The sequence below is a fragment of the Sus scrofa genome, chromosome 5 (assembly GCF_054392235.1).
Source record: "Sus scrofa isolate SSC_HxYL_T2T_F1_AM1 chromosome 5, Sscrofa_HxYL_maternal_Yorkshire_Landrace_v2.0, whole genome shotgun sequence".
NCBI classification, from domain to species: Eukaryota; Metazoa; Chordata; class Mammalia; order Artiodactyla; family Suidae; genus Sus; species Sus scrofa.
The window spans coordinates 36,854,370-36,876,680 of NC_139387.1; the positions used below are offsets into that span (position 1 = coordinate 36,854,370).

At 39.8% G+C, this 22,311-nt stretch overlaps 2 protein-coding genes across 3 annotated transcripts in view; both read left to right on the top strand.

Moving 5' to 3' along the window:
* LOC102164628 (uncharacterized) overlaps positions 1-17,129 on the top strand; it is a 248,232-nt gene extending 231,103 nt beyond the window's left edge. The window contains exons 12-13 of the mRNA XM_084956317.1: positions 9,961-10,014; positions 16,848-17,129. Coding sequence (XP_084812443.1) covers positions 9,961-10,014; positions 16,848-16,900 — 107 coding nt within the window. The 3' untranslated portion in view covers positions 16,901-17,129. The remainder of the gene's footprint in view (positions 1-9,960; positions 10,015-16,847) is intronic.
* RAP1B (RAP1B, member of RAS oncogene family) overlaps positions 5,361-22,311 on the top strand; it is a 51,622-nt gene continuing 34,671 nt past the window's right edge. For both annotated transcript variants that reach the window (XM_084956316.1, XM_005663969.4), the window contains exon 1: positions 5,361-5,481. The gene's annotated coding sequence lies outside the window, so the exon portion shown is untranslated. The remainder of the gene's footprint in view (positions 5,482-22,311) is intronic.

The following is a 22,311-nucleotide window of genomic DNA, read 5'->3' on the forward strand; positions in this document are numbered from 1 at the left end:
ATATAAGAAATACACATCCTTATCTGATGGGTTTTATCTCTGGATACCAGTAGAACCTGCTACAGAATTTGAGGGCCCTAGGGCAAATAGAAAACTCAGACCACTTGTTCAAAAATCATTAAAAGCTTCAAGATAGTGACATCAGAACAGTAAATTGATCATGGGGACTTTCTAAGCACAGGACCCTGTCACATGCCCACGAAGCTGGCCCCAAGTACACACAGCAGGGCAAACAATGGCAGCTCACTGCCTGTTTTTGTTACAACCATGAGCTAAAATGGTTTTCACATATTCAAATGATTAAAAAAAGAAGAGGAAATACTTGTGACATGTGAAAATTATATGAAATTCAAATTAGTGTCCATAAAGTTTTATTAGAATACAGCCACACTTGTTCTTCTTGTACCCTATGGCTATTTTTGCAAAGCAGAGGCAGAGTTGGGTAATTGTAACAGAGATCATCTGGCCCACAAAACCTTAAATATTGACTATCCGGCTTTACAGAATAAGTTTCCAAGCCCCTGCTGTAGTAGGAAAGTTAAAAAACAAATGACGAAAAAAAAAAAAAAAAAAGAGAGAGCGAGACGAATAGTGGTATGGGGATTCAATAGAGAAGAGACCACTAAATTAGAAATAATCAGAAAAGATGTTCTTTCTTAGAGAAAGTGAATGGGCAGGGGTGGGAAGGGGACTTCCAGGCAGAGGAAATCACCTCTGTACACCAGAAAAGGGGGAAATCACTACATCTGGGCAAGATGAGATGTCTGCTCTAGCTGTAAGGGAAAAGGAAGAGATACAAAGATTTTAACTTTAGTAGGGCAGGAAAGTAACTGAATGCTCTTTGAGGGAGAGAGTGACTTGCTCAGTATGCTTTAAAATAATTCAAATAGGGTTCCTGCTGTGGCACAATGGGATAGGCAGCATCACTGCACAGCCAGGACTCAGGTTAGATCCCCAGCCGGCACAGTGGGTTAAAATATCTAGTGTTTCGGTGGCTGCAGCGCAGGTGAGGCTGCATCTGATCCCTGGCCAGGGAACTCCATATGCCTAGGGCTAGCCAAAAAAAGGAAAAAAAAAAAAAATTCATCTGGCAGCAATGTGTAGAAATGGTTCACATCGGGAACAAACAGGAGGCCACAGGCTAAGTAAGAAGGTGCCAATGAAGTCTAGGAGTTTGAAAAGTAATGCTGACCCAAACAAGTGTGGTCGAAATAGAAATGAATTACTACCTAATAGATGTGCCAATTGACTGAAAGGAGTACTAGAATTGACGACTAGGTAATTTAAAAGATGGTGATATAATTAGCAAAAGAAAAGGAGAAGAAACTGGTTTGGTGACAAAAAAATGGTGAACTCAGCTTGCACACATGACCTGTTCAGGTTGCCAGTGGAATATCCTGGTGAAGTTTTCAAGGAAATAGGAACAAGGAACACAAACCCAAAAATGAGTTCAGTGCTTAAGGACTATAGAGCCTGGCACTATCTGCATAGAGATAATAGCTTAATAGGAGTGTAATAGTTTCCAGTATAATAGAAGAAAACAAATGTATTTATAATTAAACTATTTTACACATTCTTTGACACTCTAAATAATCCAGGCTCCAGTCTTCTACAACTGACTCTTTCTGGGGAGGGGAATCAATTGCCCAAAGGTTAAAGAGTTTAAAAAAAGAAAGAGAGATGAAATTAGAACACTCCCTAACACCATACACAAAAATAAACTCCAAATGGATTAAAGACCTAGATATAAGGCCAGACACTATCAAACTCCTAGAGGAAAACATAGGCCAGACACTCTCTGACATAAACGACAGCAACATCTTCTCAGATCCACCTATCAGAGTATTGACAATAAAAAGAAAAATAAACAAATGGAATCTAATCAAACTTCAAAGTTTCTGCACAGCAAAGGAAACCCTAAACAACACAAAAAGACAACCCACAGAATGGGAGAAAATCTTTGCAAATGAATCGACTGACAAGGGATTAATCTCCAAAATTTATAAACAAATTCTGCAGCTCCATACCAAAAAAACAAACAACCCCATCAAAAAATGGGCAGAAGATCTAAACAGACAGTTCTCCAAAAAAGACATACGGATGGCCGAGAAACACATGAAAAGATGTTCAGCGTCACTCATTATTAGAGAAATGCAAATCAAAACCACGATGAGGTACCACCTTACACCAGCCAGAATGGCCATCATCCAAAAGTCTACAAACAATAAGTGCTGGAGAGGGTGTGGAGAAAAAGGAACCCTAGTACCCTGTTGGTGGGATTGAAAATTGGTGCAACCACTGTGGAAAGCAGTATGGAGATTCCTCAGAAAACTAAACATAGAACTCCCATTTGACCCAGCAACCCCACTCCTGGGCATCTATCCAGAGAAAACCACGACTCTCAAAGACACATGTACTCCAATGTTCATTGCAGCACTATTTACAATAGCCAAATCATGGAAACAACCTAAATGTCCATCAACAGAGGAGTGGATCCAGAAGATGTGGTACATATACACAATGGAATATTACTCAGCCATTAAAAAGAATGAAATACCAGCATTTTTAGCAACATGGATGGACCTAGAAACTATCATACTAAGTGAAGTCAGCCATACAATGAGACACCAACATCAAATGCTTTCACTGACATGTGGAATCTGAAAAAAGGACAGACTGAACTTCTTTGCAGAACAGATGCTGACTCACAGACAATGAAAAACTTATGGTCTCCGGAGGAGACAGTTTGGGGGGTGGGGGGGATGTGCTTGGGCTGTAGGATGGAAATCCTGTAAAATCAGATTGTTATGATCATTATACAACTATAGATGTGATAAATTCATTTGAGTAACAAAAAAAATGAAAAAAATAAAAAAAGAGAGAAAAGAAAAGAAAAAGAAAGAAAAAAACCCAGTATACTCAGATAACATGAAGTCATGAACTCCTATGAACTCATTTTCAAGCTTTCAGAGTCTCAGAGTTTCATGCAATAATTGAAGTCAGTAAAGCTGGAGTTCCTGCTGTGGCTCAGCAGTTAACGAATCCAACTAGGAACCACGAGGTTGCGTGTTCGATCCCTGGCCTCGATCAGTGGGTTAAGGATCCAGCGTTGCCGTGAGCAGTGGTGTATGTAGGTCGCAGATGTGGCTCGGATCTGGTGTTGCTGTGGCTCTGGTGTAGGCCGGTGGCTACAACTCCGATTACACCCCTAGCCTGGGAACCTCCATATGCAGCAGGAGTGGCCCTAGAAAAGATTTAAAAAACGACAAAAAAAAAAAAAAGTCAGTAAAGTCAAATTTATTTGAAGTTAATTCATTCAGAATTTACAATAATTCCTACAGACAACTCTAACATTTGCCTTTGAAATTTCCATTAAGAAAGGGTCTTCTTGGAGTTCCCGTTGTGGCGCAGTGGAAATGAATCCGACTAGGAGCCATGAGGTTGTGGGTTTGACACCTGGCCTCGCTCAGTGGGTTAAGGATCCGGCGTTGCCATGAGCTGTGGTGGAGGTCACAGATGCAGCTTGGATCTGGCCTTGCTGTGGCTCTGGCGTAGGCCAGCGGCTACAGCTCCAGTTAGACTCCTAGCCTGGGAACCTCTGTATGCTGTGGGTGCGGCCCTAAAAAGACCAAAAAAAAAAAAAAAGAAAAAAGAAAGTGTTTTTTTAAACTCACTGACAGAGAGAACAGACTTGTGGCTGCCAAGGGGGTAGGGGAGGAAGAGTGAGATGGACTGGGAGTCTGGAGTCAGTAGATGCAAAGCACTACATTTAATATGGATAAGCAATGAGGTCCTACTGTATAGCACAGGGAATTACATCCAGTCCCTTGGGATAGACCATGTTGGAAAATAACATAAGAAAGGGAATGTATGTAAATGTATGACTGGGTCACTTTGCTGTACCGCAGAAATAAGCACATTATAAATCAACTATACTTTAATTTAAAAAAAAATGTTTTTCTGGGAGTTCCTGTCATGGCTCAGTGGTTAATGAATCCAACTAGGAACCATGAGGTTGCAGGTTTGGTCCCTGGCCTTGCTCAGTGGGTTAGGGATCTGGCGTTGCCCTGAGCTGTGCTGTAGGTTGCAGACGCGGCTCAGATCTGGCATTGCTGTGGCTCTGGTGTGGGCCAGCGGCTACAGCTCTGATTAGACCGCTAGCCTGGGACCCTCCGTATGTCGCAGGAGTGGACCTAGGAAAGGCAAAAAGACAAAAAAAAAAGAAAAAAGTTTTTCTAAGGAAAGAGAAATTACCGAAATATGTAACATATTCAATTAACCTAAATTGTGAAACACCTAGAAAGCACTTACATACAGAAAACTTAGGATAATTATAATTCATTTTTAATTATTCCTTTAACTTAGTTTTCAATTACTAGCATTTTTTTTTTCTTCTTAGGGCCATACCTTATAACAAGGCAGTTAAACTATGAACTAAGCAAAAGTCTTTAATGACCCTCTCACTCCCTACTTTTCCCTGCACTTTGCTCTCTCTGAATCTTTTTGCCCTTCAAAACTTAGTTTCATAAAAAAGCTAATACCTTTTATAAAGGGTAGTTCTAATTTTAGCCTTTTCTCTAATAATGGTAAATTCTCTTAAGTTACTGCCTTTTTTAGAACAAGGCATTTTGGGAACAGAAAGTGCTTTCTGTTGCCCAGTAAATACATCATAAACCTACCTGTGGGTAACCCTTTAAAGTGCCAGAGTCATGTATTTATGCTATTTAACTCAGATAAATAGCTGATTTAGGTACAGAGTACAAAGTTGTTTGGCCTCATAGGTTAGTTAACTCCGTTTGGCAGGGTAATTTGGAAAGAGTTGTCCTGGGTTAAGACACCGGTAGAAAAGATACTTGACAATTCAAGAGAAACCATTTCAAGAATGAAAAAGACTGTGCCCTAGCCTAGGAGCCTTCACCGGACCTCTGGGTGTGGAAACTGCTCCTTGCTACTTTTCCAGCTACTTTCCCCAGCACAAAGGAATAAGCGACCACCAACTGGTAGTGTTGGCGACTGGATTACAGTTTGCTTTAGATGCACCTTTTGAGTTTCGGAGGGTTTCTAAGCCCCTCGCAGCAACGTAACCCGCTAGGGTCTAGGAAGCCAAAGCAAGGCCGACGGGGCGGTGCGGAACAGAGAGAAACGCCGCTGAGAAAATGCCGCGAAGGGCGCCGCGCGCGTCCGGTTTGCGCTGCGGCGCCGCGGAAGACTCCGCCCCTCGGCTCCCCTCGCCCCGCCCTAGGCCCCGCCCCTTTCCGGGCCGCGCTCCCGCGCGCCCCGCCCGCGGACGGAAGCGAGAGCGAGGCTGAACGCCTGACGTCAAGGCGACACCGCCAAACCTCGCCCAGAGTCAGGCGTGTAAACCAGCCGGAGCGGCGGCGGCGGCAGCGGCAGCAGCAGGACCGCCGTGGCGCCGGGAGCAGCGACCCGGAGGGAACGCGAGGCGACGCTGGCTGCGGCGACCCGGTGACAGCGTGAGAGGTTAGCATAGTGCGTGCGTGGCTGCAGAGGGGAGCGGCAGCGCGAGGCGGGGGCCGGGCGCCGGCTAAGGGGAGCGGGTGGGGTGCGGCGCGGGCCGGGCGGGGCGCGCGCGGCGGTCAGGGGGCCCGGGCGGCGGCGGCGATGGCAGCCTCGGCGCGCGGCAGGTGGTGCGAGGGCCCGGCGCCGTGCGGGTGAGGGCGCTGCCTCCCAGGCCGGTGGGGACCAGCCGCCGCGGCCGCCGCGGGGAATCAGCGCGCTTTGCGGAAGGGGTCAAATGTCTGAAATATGGCGGAGGAAGTGAGAGCCCGAGGACCCCCCCACCCGCCTGCTCCCTCCTGCCCGCAGCCGCCGCAGCCTCTCCCACTGCCCGCCGTTCCGTACAGCTCCCCGGAAGACTCGTCCCCCCGCCCCTGGCCCCCTCGCTCGCCGTCTCCGTTCCTTCCCGGGTGTGAGTGCAAGTTAGAACGGAAACCAGAAAGTTGTCCTTTGCGAAGACCCAGCTTCCCCTAGTCCCGAGCAGGGGTGAGGAGCGTTCTGGGGAAACCACTCTCCGACGCCCTGCGGGCTTGAGCTTGACAGGGGAAAAGTTTGCCTGAAACGGGGTTGGCTTGCTCCATTTGTTGCGGGAAGTGGCAGGAGGAAGGCAGCGGAGGGAGCCCCACCTAGTCTGGCAGCAGCCACCGCGTAGAGAAAAACTGTTAAAGGGGCCTTTCCCTTCGTCAGCAAGAGGAAATCTCTTTCTCTTACAGAGGGAGAGAAAATCCAGGAAGTTTGTCCTCTTTTTCGCCATCTCGATGTGTCTAATTCTAAAACTGTCAGCGCCATGAATCTTTTAAAACTATTCCCAGAGAATCGGGCCATCTGAATTTTTCTTCCGAAAAAAACCGATGGCTTTTAGAGAAAAGATCATCCTTGGTGAATTTAAGCAGACGATTCGTTTCCCCTTTGCCTGTTCCCCCACCCCCTTTTATTAGTTTAGAACATTTTTGTTCTGCAGTTCTATGTTACTGTAAGGGGAAATCTCGTTTTTAATGGGGTAGAAGTTGACACTAAATGGAGATTGTGATTTTAATATTTTTCAATTGATTCAGCCTGATTAGATTTTTGTTTTGCTAGTAGCATAACATCTAATACAGAACAAGTGCTCATAACTTAAAGTTCCCAACTTGTAACTTCATTTTTAACCCTCTTTTTTTGCAATTATAGTGCTGCTTGTACTTGACAAAACCTTATCTTAGCAAGAAGTAACATAAAAAAGGGAGATGTTCATTTAACTTCAAGCTCCTTTGGCTTCTAAAAGCTGATCCTTGAATAGTATTTGAGTCATAATGGAGTCATGGGACTTTGTAAGTTAAGGCCGGAAAAGACTATTTAGATCATCCAGTCCCACCCTCTCATTTTACAGTGGAGGAAACTGAGGCCTAGAAAAGATAAGGTAACTAGTCAGTGGTCTTGCTGACTTTTAGGACTGTAGTCTGTCCATTATAGAGAATTTGGAGGGAAAAAAATGACATTTTTTATATGAATTACCTTTTCCAGAGGATAGTAGTCCCATCATACTCCAAAAAGAGGGGCACCTTACTTAGTCAAACAGTGTGGAAGGACCATTTGGTTGTTTCATTACCAGGTTTTAAGAGAGGAAATTGATACCCAGAATGATTAAATAATTTTGAGAACACAGAGCCCTGAATGATAGCTGGTCTTATTTGAGCCCATCCAAGCTTTTGATCTCAGCACTACGAAAAAAAGTGTTTTCACTTGCATTTTCTTTTTGTCATTCATAATAAATTGTGAGGCTGCCTTATCTGAAGAAGGCTAAAAGTAAATCTTTGAAACACATGTATCCAGTTTGGTTTTAATGTGCCAGGTATGAGAATACAACTGAAGAACCCAGTAATAAGCTGAATTAACTTTTAAATATGGTATGGATTCATGAAAATGATTGCTCATCTTTCTGCCCCCTACCACCCTCTCTTTCTACAAGTATCACTTCCTACCTTCTGTTATTATTATGTGTTTTTGTTATCCCTCTAAATTGTAAATTCCGTGGACAGGATATGTTCTTTGTATGCTCCAAAACACTGACGTGGTACCTTGCACTAAGACAGTACCAGTTTGTTAAATGTAAGTGCCATGAGGGTAGGGTCTTGATCCATTTCATTCCCTACTGTATCTTAGTTCCTAGAACCTTGCCTGTACACCTGGTATTTAGCATTTAGATTTAGGGATTACCTGTAACAAACATTTAAAGAGATGATGTTTGAAGAGAACTTTGTATTCATGATTGGTAGAAGCCTGTATAGAAACTGATAACATGGTAACTAATTTTACATGTTGTCACAAATACATAGTCTTAAGTTTTGGATGAGACGCTGTCTGTATTCAGTTTTCTCTGACTTTGGTTGTAGATATTTGATCAACATTTGTTAAGTGAAATTAAGTAGGTAAACTGGATCTGATACAAAAAGAACTTGGCTGATTTTGCAAAGGTGTCATTTTATTTTCATCAGTGTAAATAGGCAGTTTTATTATTGAATATCAGGATCTTACTGGTATGCATGTATCATTTTCCCAAAGACTTAATATGTTTCTGTGTTATGTATTGATTAAAGGGGAGGTATTGATCTGTAGTGTCTAGATTTGACTGGCACTGGGAATAGTTTAGTATTTATGAACTAAATATTCAAAAGGTGTCTTTTCTATTATGGCAATGATGTCACATGTTCAGTCTCTAGAAAATCTTGATGAAGATGGATCTCGCCTAAACTTTGTAAGACCATATAAGGTTGTGACTAAATTTATGCCTCTCCCCTCCTATCATTTTTGAAGATTCCATGGTCTCAGAGATTATGTTAAAGTTTAGCCTTTCCAAGTTGGATTTCTTTTACAAGTTAAAGAAACATATTTTGGCTGATGCAGTAATTCATTGTAACATTGGACAAATTTCTTAGCAAACAGCAGGTTTGTGGCTTACCCTTGTGCTGAAAGCCTAATGTTTTTCAGTGTTCTTAAGATATTTTGCAATAGTACTGAGCAGTCCTAATTAATTACCATTTGAGAATATAAGTCTTTTAATTTATTAGTCCTTTGGAAATCTCATGAACTCAATGGAAGCAGTAGGTACAAAGAACAGAATGAGGTTATCCTTTTGCAGTAAAGCCTGGCATGCTGTGTAATCTGTTGTACTTTATTTGAACCTAGTTTATCACTGGATTCTAAGACCAATCCCTTTAGTCATAGAATTTGAGTTTTAAAAAAGAAGTTCTTTAAAAGGCAGAACTTTTGTGTTACCTTTAAAAAATTAAAAATCACTTTTTAAAAACGCACCAGTAACAAAAATACCATTTTTCCATACTTCCTAACGCTGGTGTGTTTATTCCCAATGTTAGTCAAAATGAGACTACACAGCAACTGATTATTTCAGTAGCAGTTTATAAATAATTTTTGCTTTAAATCAATAGCGGATCAAATTTTTGTAACTGTTTCCAAGGAGCCTTAAAGCTTGTAAAAGAAAGAAATGAAAACTTAGAGAAGTGTACCAGATTTTAAAATAATGTTTATATTTCTTACCAAATATTTGCAACATTAATTGCAAAATTTCTATTTAGTTTTTAATATATGGAACAATATTCTGGAGTATTACCACACTTAAAATTGTATATGAGGTGCTTGAGTACTAGAAATATGTTCTCTCCTTTTGTTTTTTTTAGGGCCACACCCGGGCTATGTGGAAGTTCCCAGGCTAGAGGTCAAATTGAAGCTATAGCTGCTGGCCTACACCCCAGCCACAGCAACGCCAGATCTGAGCTGCATATTCAACCACCGCAGCTCATGGCAGCGCTGGATCCTTAACCCACTGAGCGAGGCTGGGGATCAAACCAGCATCCTCATGATTACCAGTTGGATTCATTTCTGCTGTGCCACAACGGGAACTCCCTAGAAATATGTTCTTTTAAATTGAGAATCTTTAACTATAGAGAATAATTATCTGATTATAAATTATCTGATTTTCAGTTTTACATTGGGCTGGTTCCTGAAACTTAACTCTTGCTTTTTTTTTTTTTTAATGGCCGGCACCCAGGGCATATGGATGTTATGAAGCTAGGGGCTGAATCGGAGCTGCAACTGCAGGCCTACTCCATAGGCACAGCAGTGCGGGATCTGAGCCTCGCCTGTGACCTATGTCACAACTCATGCCAATGCTGGTCCCTTAACCCACTGAACAAGGCCAGGGATCATTCCTGAGTCCCCATAGATACCAGTCGGGTTCATTACCACTGAGTCACAACGGGAACTCCCCTAAAACTTAACTCTTGTAGTTATGCTGTTTTCTAATTTTGTAGTTGTGTGCATGATGCTTGCTTGTTTATTTATTTATTTCATTGAGACCTTTAGAATTTAAACTGGATTCAGATCCCATGAGATACTTTGCTAATCTTTTCTAGTGGTGGAGACTGAATGTTTTTAACTGTTTTTCAGGTAGACTCAATAAAGATGTTAAAGGAAGAGAGCATCCATTAAAAGCAGTTATAGGTGATTTTGATCACTTTAAATTATTGGCTTCTTGGAATCATCACTTCTACTGTATCACAGAACTTCTTGCTGAGTTTTTCAGTAGTTGCTTTGAATATTTATTTCAGTAAATATATACTTTTAATAAAGTAATAGTTTTCTCTCCTCTATTTAAAACTTACCAGAGTTCCCTTGCTGCACAGCAGGTTAAGAATTGGGCATTGTCACTACAGTGGTTCAAGTCACTAATCTGGCTCAGGTTTGATCCCTGGCCCAGGAGCTTTCACATGCCACAGGTGCGGCAAAAAAATAAATAAATAGAACTTAGCATTTTGTTAAGTAACTTTATTTTGAAAATATAGAGTGAACTAATCGCCCTGTTGGTAGATTTTGTCTGCTTGTTGCTTTCCTCTTTGCCTTGGGGGAAGGGCAAAAAGATGAAAGAAATCTGTTTTGTCCATTTAATAGCAGCTTTTGGCAAAAGCTTCTGAACAGGAAATGGAAAATGTTATGCAAAATTCTAATTATCTGTGTTTTTTAAAATATATCCTTATTAGAATATATTTTCAAGTCACTGTATTCTAAAAAAAGGAAGAGTTCTTAGTTAATAGGAATAAAAACTAAATATACGCTCTTTTTGTTTAATACTTTTTAGGTATCAAAGTGGTATGCGTATTGCTTTCAGTTGTTACCTTATATTTTAAGGTTACAGTGAGACTACATTATGCCAACACAGTTATAGCTGCCGAAAGATTTGTAAGTTATTAAGCTCCTTGGTAACTGTAGCAAAACTTGGGAATCTCTTAGGAATCTTGAATTCTGTACCGTACAAGTGATAACAAAGATAGTGATAAGGTATATAAATATGTGTAGCTTTTATTCTGCTGCTCTTGAAATTGTTGAACTTGAGATATTGCACTACAGTGTTTCAAATACTAAATAGTGAAGTATAATGAAGAAAGTCTTAGAGATTTTAAGGATTAAGTACAGCATTGTTCATAAATGTTTATAAAAGAATATGCTAATATAATATTAGTTCTTGTTCTAGAAAGCTTTTATTCACCTTTAGCATTGCTATTGTCAATAGAAATTGATTTGATTACTTTGTTTTTAAGATTCTTACTAAGGTATGAGTAAGAAGTAAGGAAGAATAGTTGTGATTGTGAACACCTTAACAAATAAGTTGTCTAGCTCAGAGGTTTTCAAATTATGACCCAAGGAATTCTAAGGATTGCCTAGACATTTTCAGGGAGTCTACAAATACAAAACAAACTTTTGACATCTTAGAATAAATCCGTTCAGAGCACCATACTGTTTTAGCAGTCATTGCACAAATTCTTCACAGCCATGCACAAATGTTTTTTTAAAAATAAAGGAAACAGTGCTCTTAATGAAGAAGTAAGAAAAATTTGATCAGATCTCAACTTTGTACATGTCATTTTAATATTGTGACAAACTAGAAAGTATGCTTTAAAACACTTTTTTGCTGCCATACTGAAGTATGGTTGTCTCTAGTAGGGAAAGCATGTTTATGATTGAGTTGCAAGCTAAACCAGCCACTTTTTTCATGAACACCATTTTTACTTGAAAGAATGCTTAACAAACTGAAAAAGGTTCTCATACTTGGGTACTAGATTGACATTTTCTCAAAAAGTGAACCCGTTGCTTTAAAAGGAAAATGTTGACAGTATTTAAAGCAATGATACAGTTCTAGTTTTCAACTGAAAATGTAAATTTTGGAAAACTTATGTCACTCACTGTGTTCTTGAGAGCTTCCCAATATTTTAAAAGATTTTTCTGATGATATTGGTGATATTAACGAACATGGTGTTTTAAATAATATATAATGAAATCTGTTAATATTTTAAGATCTGCATGACTCTGTAAACAAGTATTTACCAAATTACCAATGCTTGATATTACAAAATCATGCATGGATAAGAAATCCTACCAAAGTTCTCACTGGGTCTTAATGTCATAGGGAACATAAAGTTTATTGATAAGGTTGCCCGTTCCAGTGTATTGCAACCAATTGAGTTTTGGTGTAGTATCAAAGAAGAACATCTACATTTATCTAAAATTTTATTAAAATATTCCCAACTCTCTGGTTATTATTCCCTTTTTTGAATGTATTGCTCATTTTTCCATGTTTTGCAATATGTTGAACATATTTTTATTGGAGGGGAAGAGAAGAATAGGAATCATAGATAAATGTGAGGCAGTGTCTTCATTTGCTTTATCTTGGAATCAACTTCTTAATATATAATAATTTTAAGTTTAATTTCTTTGCAGTCTTTTCCTTTGAGCAGCCCATTCAACTTTTGATCACAGTAGTAGATTAGCTGATTATTATCTTTTAAGTCAGTTTTTGGTTTTAATACTTGTTATGTATACCTGATTATCCAACCTTAGATTGGATATGTGTTCAGGTGTTAACATAACATGAAACATTTTTAATAGCTGGCATTCACAATTTTAGGATCTGTATTAGCTTTCGTATAGTAAAGCTGTGTCCTTTTTCCCATTTCAAATTTAGTAATGTCTCCTTGACCTGAGAATTTGATGTCTTGTCTGGATACTTTTCCAAAACAAAGGATGTTTTTACCTTCTGGGAGAAAGTTGTTTCTTTTTCATGTTTATTTAAGATCAATTGAAGCAGTCCTTGTTAAACAACTTTTTATGAAAGTCATTTCTTAGGACCATTCGAAATTTTAAAGAATTTTTAGGCACCTGCATTTGGTTCAAGTAACAAGTTTCAAGTTATGAAAGAAGAAAGGTAAGTTATAGTTTGTACTGTACAGTTTCTTAGAAATTTAAAACCAGGAGTTCCCGTCGTGGCGCGGTGGTTAACGAATCCAACTAGGAACCATGAGGTTGCGGGTTCGATCCCTGCCCTTGCTCAGTGGGTTAACGATCCGGCGTTGCTATGAGCTGTGGTGTAGGTTGCAGACACTGCTCGGATCCCGCGTTGCTGTGGCTCTGGCGTAGGCCGGCGACTACAGTTCCAATTCGACCCCTAGCCTGGGAACCTCCATATGCCACGGGAGCGGCCCTAGAAAAGGCAAAAAGACAAAAAAAAAGAAATTTAACACCAGTTATTTCCCTAGAACTAATAAAATAGGTGTGTTCTGTGAATAAAGAGAGTATTGAATCTGAACATCATTGTTTGAAAGAACAAGGTTGGCATCAGCGAAGACATGAGAGATATAAAGAAGGGATAAGTGAAAAAGCTAACTTCAGGATAGCATTAGGAACTCCTGCCTCTATGAGCTAATCCCACAGTAAGGGAGGCAGTTTAATAAGAAGCTTTAGCTCTCCCTATATTAAATAATTAACTGGTCAACTGTTCTGAATTAAGGAACACACTGAGGTCATATTTTATATTTTCAGGACATCCAAATTAGTCACAAAGTTGCCCCTTTTCTATGATTGGTTATGCAGTTTTAGTTGCTAGCTAAAAAAATGTTTGAAATTCCCTATATTTTAGGGTTTTTGTACTTAAGCTTTTTCCCCTTCCAAGAGCCTTGTCACCTTACTTGATCATTCTTCAACAAAGAGAAGATGGGATATGCAAGCTTTTGAGGACAGAAGCACATTCGTAACATTTTTCTATTCTTTACAAGAGAGTTATGTTGGTGATAATAGGCAGTGACGGGGTGGAAGGGCAGAAAGTAGAACAGAAAAAATGAGGATGGTGATTTAGAGGTTCTCTTTCTGATGAGCAGGGCCCTTACTGCTATTCTGAGTTCTGGTTAAGCCAAAATGATAAACTCCATTTTGAAAAGCACTTGATACATGTTGTCCACTAGAAGGTCCTATGTGGAGGATAAAATGATATTATCTATCAGAGATTATGGTGTTAGAGTAAAAGTTTCATCACTATGCAATGTGAGTTGAAAGTACTTTTGCTGTTTTTACTTCCATGAGGCCCTTAGGCACTTTTCTCCAAATCTTCAGATTAGACGCTTAGTTATTTCATTTTTTTCTCATAAATTTTAGCTAATTTCATCAAATGTGAGGGGTTAAAACTGAGAAATAATGTGCTAGTTTTGAGTAGTTTGAGTCCCCCCTCTTAAGTAGCATGGTTTAGTAGTGGTAACTGACCTGGGTGATCTAAGCTTTAGTTCTCTCTGCCACTGGCCATGAAACCTAGAACAAGTTAACTCCTCTCCTAGAACTTACCTTTATGTAGACAGTTTGATTAAATGGCTCTTAAGCTGTTTTTAAGCTCTAAACTCCTGTGTTGCTGTTTCACCCTTGTTTAAGCCACAGTCATCTCTCCTGGACTCCCACAGGAGCCTCCTAACTTGTCTCTATTCTTGTCCTCCCCTACCTCAGTCTTCACCCAGAAGACAAAGTCATCTTTTAAAAATGTAAATCAGGAGTTCCCGTCATGGCACGGTGGAAACGAATCCGACTAGGAACCATGAGGTTGCGGGTTCAGTTCCTGGCCTTGATCAGTAGATTAAGGATCCAGTGTTGCCGTGAGCTGTGGTGTAGGTCGCAGACGTGGTTCAGATCTGGTGTTGCTGTGGCTGTGTCATAGACCAGCAGTTACAGCTCCAGTTAGACCCCTAGCCTGGAACCTCCATATGCCACAGGTGTGGCCCTAAAAAAAGGACAAAAAGACAAAAAAAAAAAAAGTAAGTCAGATCTATAGTACCCTCCAGTCCCAATTCTCCACTACCCGTGCCACCATGGCTTAAAATAAAAACCAGGTCCAGTTCTTAATAACTTCACAACTTTACCTCCTTTCCATTGCTCAGACTCTAGCCATACTGGGCTTCTTTCTGATCTTGACCCTACAAGCCCTTTACTGCCTTTTGAGTTTTGGTGATTTCTGCTTTCTGTGTGTCATGATATTCAGCTGTCCGCAGTTCTGCCTTGATCTCAACATTAAACCTCAGTTCAGATGTCACATTTACAGAGTTTTTTCTGATTACCTTATATAAAGGAACATGCCCTTTTTATTACCTTCATAGTTCTTATCACAATAATTTTATTTATCTATCCTGTCGTCCCCTCTAAGCTATTTGTTTCAAGAGGGAGGAACACCATGTCACTTTTCCACCACATTCTCAAATGGTAACTGGCACACATAGAGAGTGCTCAGATTTCTTTTATTTTAATTGCAATAAAATGTTCAATGACTTGCTCTTATCAATTCCCATCATAAGCTACTTCTCTTAAAATTTCCTTTTTTTTTTTTTTAGGGCCACACCTGTAGCATATGGAAGTTCCCAGGCTAGAGCTGCTGGCCTACACCACTGCCACAGCAACACCAGATCCTTGACACCCTGAGCAAGGCCAGGGACCAAATGCTCATCTTCATGGATACTAGTTGGGTTCATTACCACTAAGCCACAACAGGAACTTCAGCTATTTCTTACGCTAATTTTTTTAAGTGTTAAATTTATTTCCAGCTATAATCCCTCATTATTTAGGGCATCTGTCTCTTGAGGACTCATTCGTCTGACTGCCTATAATTGAGAGCTAGTTGTTCTCAGTTACTGTATATTAGGATTAAATCAAGTAATTATGCACAAACTTGGTTCTTAGCAAAGACATGAAAATTTAATTGTTATGAAATGTAAATAGCAGTTCAAAATAATAATAGTAACACCCAAATGAATGATATAGATGAGTGCCTATAGAATCAAATGAAGAAGTGAAAACTCTTAGGCTTTAGTAATTCAAGGAGACATTAAAAATGAGATGGGATCGGTACATGGTTTTCGACTAACGGTGAGTCAGAGTATACAACAATACAGAAATTGGAAAGTGCAGAGTATGTTCAAGGGAGTATTTTACTCTAATAGATGTTTCTGAAATGGATAATAGGTCTCTAATATTTATCTATATAACCCTTGCTGCCAGGTATTTTGGAACTCAGAATTTTTTGGAAAGATTTGTTTTGAATTTTAGTGAGAGTAATCAAACAGTATTTTTAAAGTGAAACACGAATAGTCACACTAAATGGTATAAATAAAAACTATAAATAACCTCACATTGATGCTTAGGTGAAGTTTTGCTGTGTAAAAAACTTACAGTAAGTCAAGTTTTGCCACTAAGTTAAACTTTTGTTCTTCAGAGATTTTCTGATTGCAGAATTTCTGTGAGAAATGGGTCTGAAATGGTTGGAAAAGCTTTACTCTTTATTAATTTGTGTCTTTGAGGAGAACTTCAGGGTCTGAAAATGTTACTTTGAAGCAGTTAGCTTAGAAACAGTTTGTGCCAAGGAATTCTTTTTGTCTCAGGGTGGAAGGAACTGCTCAGAGTGGTGAGTCTTATTTTTTTGGCTCCAACCATGCACGTGGAAGTTCCCAGGCCAGGGATCGAATCCGACCTGCCCTGACCTGTGCCACAGTAGTGGCAACACCCTGGGCCACTGGAATCTGTGCCACTGCAGAGACAATGCTGGATCCTTTATTTACCACACCACAACTGGAACTCTGAGTGATAAGTCTTTAAGGGTATGGGAGAACCACGTAAAATAAGTCCAATGCTTGAGAGCTCATATTTTAGCCACAATATTTTCTTGATTGATTTTCTAATTCCCCCCCCCCCGCCCCAGGCTGCACCTGCAGCATACAGAAGTTCCCAGGGCCAGGAATCGAACCCACACCACGCAGCAACCCAAGCCACTGCAGTGACAACACTGGATCCTTAACCCACTGCACCACAAGGAAACTCCTTGATCAATTTTTAAAGTCTTTTCCTCTGCAGTTTGTCCTCCAATTGATAGATTTCTAAGAATTATACAATACATTTAATTCTGAGGTAAGAGCACAAGACAAGATTAGAATGGAAATATTATAGGACTAACATAATCTCTATTTTAAAATTCTTGATAGAATCACTTGGTACTGAAAAGGAAAGAAGTAAATATCTGAAAATGCTGTCTTGAAACTCAGGATTGACTACAAGAAGTGCCTGACTCCTTTTTGTGTTTTCCCCGTATGCTCTCCTTATTCTAGCAACCTAATTAACACCCAAACTTTAGTTCTCATTGCCTTTATTCATTCATTTGATGTGTATTGATGTCCAAGAATGCAGATATATATGTGCTATGTTTGGATATTGACTTCTTACAGAATTGCCGAGATAGAATATAAGTATTATTTATGACTTCCAAAGTGTGGCATGCCTTTTATTTTTCTAAGTGGTCTTTATTTTATGGGGTACTAAGTGCATCTTTGAATAAAATTAAGAGGGCAGAGTATAAAAGGAAAAACTGTTAAATTAGTCTAAAACAGCTTTATAAGACAATTAGCTGCAGAAGCCCAGTGTGGGCATTAAGCAGCTAGCATAAACTTAGCCGCTAAAAAATAAATTTTTTTAAAGAGCAAATTATGAACATACAGTTAAAACTTAATGGTGTTCTTATTATGGTTTCAGATGCATTTGGGGGCATTCATTTTAAGCTTTGTCATTAATCTTAGAAGGATAACAGTAAAATAAAATATTTTTTGTTCCACTCATGAAAGACACTATATTTATTTCTGAATTCAGTCTTAATATTGAAATAGACTGCAAAATTATGTTTAAAGAATGTTCTCCCATCCTTATGGAGGGTGGTGTATTATAAAATCTGAGTATCTGTATTAAAAGAAATATTTGTGGCATTCTTCCATTCACACAAATGGGTGTGGTTTGTTCAGGAATCCTTACCCATAACTTGAATCTAATCTATCTGCTGGTAGTAAAGGGCCTCACCTCTGGTTTCTTGAAATGCATGAAAGCAGATATTTTCCCTAACTAATGGGGATATCTCTGTAAGTTAATGGAGTTATCTCATTCTGCAGTGTTTAGCAAACATTCTTGAGTACCTTTCGTGTGTTAAATTCTGGGATCACAAATTCATTAGACTTGGAGAAAATGTGGGCTCAGCTTGGAATATAGTAAAACATCTGGTTAACCTTCTTACCTCCAAAAATAGTCATCCCTGGAGTTCCTACCTTGGCACGGCAGAAACGAATCTGACTAGGAACCATGAGGTTGTGGGTTCAATCCCTGGCCCCTCTCACTGGGTTAAGGATCTGGCATTGCCAAGAGCTGTGGTGTAGGTGGCAGACACAGCCTGGATCTGGCGTTGCTGTGCTATGGCAGCTGTAGCTCCAATTCGACCCCTAGCCTGGGAACCTCCATATGCCTCGGGTGCAGCCCTAAAAAAGAAAAGAAAAGAAAAGACAAAAATAGTCATCCCTTTGGAGTGATGGTGTTTCTTTTTTTCTGTAACATGTAGAAGCTAAGACATTAACAGTAAATTATTTAAATGACTAATTTCCTGGAGACCTGAGGAACAACAGAGACCTTCCTTTTCTGTTTTAAATAGGGGGACACTTTCTTGGAAGCTAGAGAGATTAATAGTATAGGTTCTGACCTATGGGCTGTCTTAAGGAGAAAGCGGGAGGTGTTATCAGTGTCTTCCACAGGTGTTTTCTGTTCTTGTTGTTGTTTGTTGTTTTGTTTTGGTTTTATTTTAGGGCTGCACCTGTGGCATATGGAGGTTCCAGGTTAGGCGTTCAGTTGGAGCTACAACTGCCAGCCTATGCCACAGCCACAGCAACACGGGATCTGAGCCACATCTGCAACCTACGCTACAGGTCAGTGTGGCAACCCCCAGTTCTTAACCCACTGATTGAGGCCAGGGATCAAACCTGTGTCCTCAGGGATACTAGTCAGATTCCCACAGGTGCTTTTTAAAACTTATACACATACACAATCTCCATTTTAATGAGAGGTGTTAACTGATAACCACTGCTCTAATATCACTTAACTCTCCTAGGCCTCTGGGTCTTAAGATTTAAATTTGATCTGACCTTGAGATCTCCCCTCCCACCATTCCCAACAGTGGCTTTTGTTTTGCCACCTCTTAAAATACCCTATACCTGGCTCCTTAATCCTGTCGTGCCAGGGTATGTCCCACATGGGCCAGGCTACATCTAACAGAAATTTAATATCTAACTAAAAATGTCTTACTATATGGACATACAGATGTGTGTATTCACACTTATCTTTAGAGAGATTCATCAGTGTCTCTAAAGACAAAAACCTGAAAGAATTTTGATGGATAACTTGCTTTGCAGAAAAAAGAAAATGCCAGGTACTAGCTCTTTCAGCCTTCCTTAGGGTACAAGTACTTGACATAAGCCCAAGAAACAAAGGATTTTTCTAAAGTAATCTGAAAGGAAACTTTGCAGAGCTCTAGTGGCATGAATAATGTTATACTGTTTATTATATTAACTACTTCTGAAATCAAAGTGAACAAATTTAATAGATCAGATTCAGCTCCAAATATAAAAATGTACTTTACCAAAGATGCCCTTTTCAGTTTTATCTGTAAAATTTGATGGAGTTTTGGGATATGTTGGGGTCTTACCTTAGGTTTCCCTGATAACACTGTTTTACCATCCTCATAAATGGCCTTAAACAACTGAATCTGTTGGCTAAATGAATAAGGTGCCTGTTGAATATTGTAAAAGAGAGCAGCAGCATCTATGCCAGGACCAAAATTACTGTTTTTGATAGACAGTCTTATGTAGTCAGGTGGATCATTCTCAGATTCCTTTCAGGTTTGTTTTCTTTCTTCTTTTTTTTAGGTTTTTGTTATTACTTTACAACCAGTTCATCTTCGTAAAAGTATAAGACAACAGTGCTAGCTATATAAAATATTCTACAGCAGTTATCCTGTCACAGCGACTCAGCTCTGCTATTATAGTATAGTAACCACAGCAGTTGCATGGCTGTGTTCCAATAAAACATTATTTCCAAAAAAACAGGCACAATGGAATTTGACCTGTGGGCTCAAGTTAGCCAACCCTTGCTCTAGGGCAAGAACCAGACACTGTGTTAAGTGTTGGTTATGTGGCAATTAACATTATACATAGCTCTCTGGCCTGAGATATTTAAGCCTTAACCAAATATTTTTTATACTTTAGGCAAATCCAGAGCAGCTTTTTGAGGAAAAATATGGCCTGCCCCCAGGTATCTGCCTCATTTGTCAATATGAGTGAGGTCTTAGGCACATACCTTAAGTGCCATGTGCCATCGTGGTAGTACTAACGAAAAGTAATCTCAGTATGCTTTAGATATCAAATGCTGTGGTATCAAAGTGAACATCCTATTATAAAAAATAGTGGGCCTAAGACATGCAGATCCAGTATCCGCACTACCTGCACATAGTAGGTACTTGGTATTCATACAGTGTTGCAGGATAAAACTGAAATAACCAGTTGTCTTAACTGTTTTTTGTCAGTTTCTTTTCCTTTATGCAGCATATTGTTTCTGACCTCTTAATTTTGGTTTTCATCGTCTTTGTTATAGGTTTTCTTGGAAATCAATTGATGCATTTTAAAAGTAGGCCACATATTAATCAAATTTAATATAATGCTTTTCTAGATGTATTGCCTAGATTTGTTAGAAGTTTTTTTTTTTTAATTGCCTTGCTGGAGGCATATGGAAGTTCCCAGGTTAGGGTTCGAATCAGAGCTACAGCTGCCAGCCTATGCCACAGCCACAGCAGTGTCAGATCCAAGCCACATCTGCAACCTACACCACAGCTCACAGCAACGCCTTGTCCTTAACCCTGGGTACTGGTCGAGTTTGTTTCCACTGAGCCACAGTGGGAACTCTAGCTTCTTTTATTCATATATTTATTTTATTCTGGCCTTTCTAGGGCTACACCTGCAGCATATGGAAGTTCCCAGACTAGGGGTCTAATTGGAGCTATTGTTGCCGGCCTACGCCAGAGTGACACCAATGCCAGATCCTAGCCAAGTGTTCGACCTACACTACAGCTCACGGCAATGCTGCATCCTTACCCGGCAACACTGGATCCCTACCTGCTGAGCAAGGAAGGCCAGGGATCAAACCCCCGCAACCTCATGGTTCCTAATCATATTCATTAACCACTGAGCCACGACGGGAACTCCCTTTTATTCATTTAAAAAGTACCTTTAGGAGTTCCCATCATGGCTCAGCAGTTAACAAACCCGACTAGCATCCATGAGGACTCAGGTTCGATCCCTGGCCTCTCTCAGTGGGTTAAGGATCTGGCATTGTTGTGAGCTATGGTGTAAGTCGCGACACGGCTTGGATCCCGCGCCTTACTGTGGTTCTGGCATAGGCTGGCAGCTACAGCTCCAATTTGACCCCTAGCCTGGGAACCTCCACATGCTGCAGGTGTGGCCCTGAAAAAAGACAACACCAGGACTATTGCCTTTGGAATTATTAGCCATGAGATCCTGCTGTGGAGCACTGGGAACTATGTCTGGTCACTTAGGATGGAGCATGATAATGTGAGAAAAAAGAATGTATACATCTATGTGTAACTGGGTCACCATGCTGTACAGTAGAAAGTTGACAGAACACTGAGCTATAATGGAAAAAATAAAAATCATATTAAAAGACGACAACAACAAAAGAACCTTTAATTTTCTCGGTATTGGTATTTTTTTCTTCAAAATGTTTAGTACTGTTGATTACAAAATGAGTCAGGTCTCTTGACCAATACTCAAATCTTTGTTATCTTAACTGTGGACTCTCTTGTTTTTTTTCCCTCTTCCTTTGTACCTTGAGATCCACTGAGACATGCTCTCTGTTGTAGTCTAATCTTATTCCTACATTTTGCTGCCTTTGCTCTCACATCTCATTTCCCTGGTAGTTTTCCTTAAAGCTATAACTTTTAGTCATTTGCCATCTTCTTCATACATCTGTTCCTGACCTTTTTCTGAATTTCCATAGTATTTTTTGTGTTTCTCATTATGTTTTCCGTATTTTTTCCTCTCATCTTTCCTACAAAATTGTAAGCTTCTTGAGAGCAGGTATGTTTTGTTCATCTTTGTAACCTTCCTGATGACTTGCACTTAATGCATATTTAGATACTAATTCAATGAAAGCTGTACTGTTCTAATTAAGCAAGGAGCAGTATTCTTTCATGGCATGTTCCTTGGATTTTTATCTAAATGAGGAAACTTGGGTCAGAATACATTGTAAATTGTAAAGGCTGTATAAATATTGTTTGTTACCATAAATGCTCAAACTTGTCCCTTGTACTAAGAGCTGTACACCATTTGGTTTTTAATTTCCATGTTTTACATCAGAAAGGAGTCTGATTGTGTTGTGAAAAAAGATAAACTTTGTAGTACATTTGCAAGATGTTTTCTAAGTCTTCACAGTTCCATATTTTTAAAATTACGAAACATGAGAGGAAGTAAATTCCTATCAAGATGTATTCCACCAGAGATGACCAACCCCTTTGTTTTGCTCAGGACTGAGGATTTCTTGGGACACAAGACTTTGTTAAAACCAGGACTC